Here is a 4,817-nt window from a genome sequence, read left to right on the forward strand (position 1 = left end):
CTGTGATTGAGGCAGTGGCGGTGCAAGAGGCGACTCCCCAACCTGGGCGCGCTGTTGGAAGCGTTGTGCAAAGCGCGGGCAAGAACAGGGAAGGGGGTGGGGAGACCGACCACGTGCGGTCTATACCCTGGTCGTTCCGAGAAGTCCAGGGCCGGGCCGGTCCCAGCCAAAAGGTCGGCCCACCTGCCGCTCCCCATCCACGTACTCGCTGCTGCTGCCGCACCAAACGGTACGGCACCGGGCACGCCGCAGCGCGGTGAAAGGTCCCCCCTTACCAAGGAACGAGGACTGACTTGCCTGACTGCAGGGGTCCCCCCCTCCTCTCCCTCCTGCTTCACGCGCCGCACAGGTGTCACGTGCGCCGCCTAAGGACTGTGTACGGACTGCGCTGGCCAGCTGGCAAGCGGCGCGAGCGGCGTCGAACTCATTTCTCTCGACCGTGCTCGCTGCAGCGACGCCGTTTTTCGGGGAGGCCGCCATGCGACGACTACGAAGCTTCTTCAATCGGCTTAGAGAAAATTTACGTCCACCATGCGGTCCTTCGACCGACACCTGCGGGCTTCGAATATTATTCTCATTCACTACTTCTTGCTGTGGGGTCACGAAGAGTTGCGCCTGAACCGCTCACGAACCCGCAGGATTTGACGGGTCATATTCCGCGATCGCTTCGCTAATTCGGTTTTGACCAGTTGTGCGAACGGTCCCTCGGAGAGTATCCATTGAATTTACTGGCGGACATAGTTGTGTGTTTTTGCGGTTGAAAGGAAATGGGAAGGGTGGCGAGGAGGATTCTCCTACATTGCGGAATGTGATTTGGTAGGTCGGCCTTCGAGCACGTGCCGACAACGTTCGTTGGTCAGATTTCGTTCGCACCATTACAACTGTTGCTCGTGACAGACGTTAAGTTGCTTTAACACAGTTCATGCTGATGGCGACCTGCGAATCCTTCTCATAGGCTCGTCGTCTGTCGTATGCTTCCTATCGACTAAAAATAGTGTAATACCAGGATTGTTTCGTAACGCGAAATCTATGCCCAAGTCAATCGCCCCCTCTGAGTTTTTTATTCGTCGCGCTAGACGGCGGCCATGCCCGTCAGAGCGTGCGAACCACGTCGAAGGGGAGCCCGACAAGAGAAGCGACTGTCCTCCTTCACGCACCTGTTCGAGCCGCGTGCGGCCATGCCTTTGTCCTCGAAGGAGGGAAACCGCCTCGTTTTTCAAGACGCTGCGACACAAAGGTGGTGTTCGGGGAAAGTATGCCGTACCCCTCAGACGATAATTTGGAAGGTTCAAACCAATTCAGACAGCAGGTTCTCAATTCAGCCGTTGATTTGAGTGGGCGAGGACCATATTTATTATTATTATTACTATTATTATTATTAAAATGGAATCTTGACTTGTTTTGTATTTCGGGATTAATTTCAGTCACTTTGGTCGACGGAAGATTCTTGAAATCAGATTCTGCCGCTCTTCAGAACTTTGTATTCGCAGCAATGTTTTTGTTTTGTTTTCTTATTTGGGTCTCTAGGCAACTGCTGGGACCATTTTGGGATACTTACAGGAATTTGTTAGGGATGGAAACATCGAGGACCGTCTTGCGAATAATTTACGAAGCAGCCTGCACTGTCCAGAGTCCCATTGTTTTGTGTCAACTACAAAACGAGCCGATAGAAATACAAGTGGTGAATCTAAAATATATCCCTGCGGCTTTTGTATTCATAAGCACGAGAGTCTTTGAACGATGATCGTCTAAGGCCTTGGCACCGGACCATTGAATAGTATTTGAACGTGGTGAATAGACGATGATAAATTACTCCTTTGTTTTGTTTGAAGAAAAGTTCTACTCTGGCAAGAGAAACACATGCAAACTTACGTAAACCAAGTGATGTTTAGAAAAAAAAAATTGACGCTGCCGGAGGGTGATAAGTTTAAGTGAATCAAAATAAATTATTCGTAGAACATTGATGAAGACATATATGAAGAGGGCAGCTTGCCTTTCAGAGTGCCGTAACTGAACCATTTAACAGTTCGAAGAGAGGCTACACACGATTTTAATAATCGTCTCGCGCGAACAGCCATATTTGCCTGTTGGGTTGTGTACCACGTTCTGGATGCGCGCAGCAGCTCTCTTTCGCGGAATTTCAGGCGCCTCGTATGCCTCCACAGCCCCGTAAAGTTGCACTCCTCACCTGGTGATAAGCTCCGTAAAGGTGCACACGTTCCTCTGAAAACGCGCGGATAACTGTTGACGTTTCCACGGGCGGTGAGCTAGTTCAGTGCGTTGTCTGCTTATTGTATCGCCGTATTAATCGCAATATTTTCTTTCTTCGACAGGATTCAGCGGACCTTTCCAGCTGACAGGAGCGGAACCGAAGATCAGGCGAGCCTTGATCCTGAAGCGGGACGGTGTGTCTCGAAGGTCCGTCCCACTGCTCAAGCCTGCAGCATTCTCAGTGCCACGGTGACGTGTTCGACGGGGGGTTGCACCCGAAGCAATCGCAGACCCTATGTGCACCGCCGACGCATCGTCGTGGACACGTCTGGAATCGCCGCAGCCGCTCGAGTTCTGGTGCTCAAGTGATCGTGACAGTTACGCAATCTCGACGGCGAACGGATGCCCCACGAATTACCTCCGCCGAACTGGCACAGATACCCCGTTCGCTGCCATCCTGTATAGCTCGCCCTCCGAGAACATCGCATCCAAGTTGCCGGAAACGCGCGTGGACGGGCGCGTACAGACTACTGCTATGCCGCTAACTGTTACCGCATCGAGGCAATCGAGGTGCGCTTTATATAGAGAGTTCTCTCGTGTCAGTTCGTCACGCAGGGATTTCGGCGAAGCGGTTGTCTTTGTCAAACAAAGAAAGCCTCGAGTCGACCGCCGCTGGCTCGCGGGTCTACCGTCGTGTCGAAGATGAAGGTTCGTCGGTATAGTGCCACACGCAAGCGCCAAGTCGAAGCAGGACGCGTTTCGCATTATCTTGTCAGGTCTCTTGATGACATGGGCAGTGCGCGCGGGGATGTAGAATATTGATTCGTCGATTTATATCGCGGCGTGAACCGGCCATGGTCACTGAGAGCTTAAAAAACGCTGGGCGGGGCTTAGTACGTTTCCTCTTCGCGATTGATTCGTTGGAGTTCCTGTCAGCTAGCTAGTGAAACAATCTGATTGGCTGCGAAGCAATAATGTATTCGGGACGCGGCGCTCCCTACGTTTATTGAGCTGTCAGTGACTGTAGTTTCGTAGGGTGCTGTACTTCATTCACGAGATGAAATTGGGTGATGGATCTGTGCTTTTATAGATTTCAGCTCGAACAATAATCTCGGTAAAAAGTAAACGATATAAATCTTTTTTTTTTTTTGTAGGATGGTGGGTTATTTTTCGTCAACGCGTAAAAATTACAATTTTTTTTTTCCTGGATAAAAAAAGAAAAAAGACAGGGCAATTGATGTTTGGATCGAGTCGCAGTTTGAGCTATATACACTGGTGGTAAATTTTGCTTTTGTGAGAAAAGGGGTTAGCAGAGTTTTCCTTCCCCCTTTAAAATTATTTTTTTTTATTTACTTTTTGTCATTTTTATTATTTATAACGTTGCAACCGCGGCAACGCACGTTCACCACTCCGTTACCGTCTCAGTGTAAAATTACGGCCCCCGGCGAAACGACTCATTGACCGAATCGACGTCACAATAAGATATGAGTCACCCCGCACTGTCGCCGCCAAAAACTACGAAGCGGCGGCTCCAGATTGTTAGCCCGGTTACAAATACAAACCGACAGGGTGTCGGCATGGGTCTTCGGTCTTCGAAAAACGTAGTCACCTTTTGGCTCATCTTTGTCGCAGAGCTTTATAGCGTCCCGTCGTCTCAACAACGAACGCAGACGCGCGTGAGTCGGTTCTACAACGAATGCGGAGTTCGTCGACCTATAGCACGGCTGTTGCTCCGCGAGTCGCAACAGCTGTGTTGCTCAGTGCTCCACCGCGCCGCTAACGTCGCGGTTCAACCCCGGAAGATGTCCGAGATTCAGCCGCACGAGGACTCTCGATCGTGTTCATCGACGTCGTTCGTGTCCTTTGTGTGCGTGTGCGTGCGTATGCTCGTGTCACGTGAACATTTGTGCGTATAGGTGTGCGTGTGTGTTTGCGCGTGTGAATGAGCGTCTCACGCTTATCTCGAGTCAAAAAGAATAAATTATATCATCGCGCGAGAAGCGACCCTTGGCTGGATTTATTTCTTGATCCGTTAATCGCCGACAACCGAAAAAACGAAGGGGTTGACTCATTATGTTCCCGGCGTTGTTATCGGGGAATTTCGCAATATCATTGCTTACGAATCGATAATAAGATGCTCGGGAAATAATAGTGATTCACGAATACAACCTTATGTTCGAGCGAAGCGACGTAATTTCACTGATGGGGCAATAGTGTGATGTTCGGGACACCCCCCGCCCTGTGCTTGTTAAGTCGGCAATCTCAAAGTGCACGTTGACCCATCGCACAATTAATAAAAGTGCCAATGCGCCCACGCGGTGTGCCAGTCGTTGAAATCTACGTAGCTCGTGTTGCGGACGATGAGGCACTAAAAATGTCGAAAACGCGAACTGCGCGAGGCCAACGGGAGAGTATAAAGGTCGTGATTACGTCCCTGAGTAGGTTTTCGAATAAAGACTCGTTCACACAGTCGCGTTTGACTGCGTTACGACTGGTCGCGTCCAGCTGTTGCTATGACAACCCTTACGACGAGCCACCGAGGAAGCGCTCTGCTGCCCGACGCAACGCGATCGACGCAACTGTGTGAACGAGGTTTTAAACCCTTT

The 4,817-nt window shown here is 50.5% G+C and overlaps 1 protein-coding gene across 1 annotated transcript in view; it reads left to right on the forward strand.

Annotated features, from left to right (window-relative positions):
• LOC8038783 (protein atonal homolog 8) overlaps positions 1 to 4,216 on the forward strand; it is a 15,357-nt gene extending 11,141 nt beyond the window's left edge. The window contains exon 2 of the mRNA XM_042292995.1: positions 2,334 to 4,216. Within this exon, the coding sequence (XP_042148929.1) occupies positions 2,334 to 2,357 (24 nt within the window). The 3' untranslated portion in view covers positions 2,358 to 4,216. The remainder of the gene's footprint in view (positions 1 to 2,333) is intronic.
• The last annotated feature ends 601 nt before the right edge of the window (positions 4,217 to 4,817 follow it).

Source organism: Ixodes scapularis, unplaced genomic scaffold, assembly GCF_016920785.2.
Source record: "Ixodes scapularis isolate PalLabHiFi unplaced genomic scaffold, ASM1692078v2 PGA_scaffold3__209_contigs__length_174095766, whole genome shotgun sequence".
Classification (NCBI taxonomy): Eukaryota; Metazoa; Arthropoda; class Arachnida; order Ixodida; family Ixodidae; genus Ixodes; species Ixodes scapularis.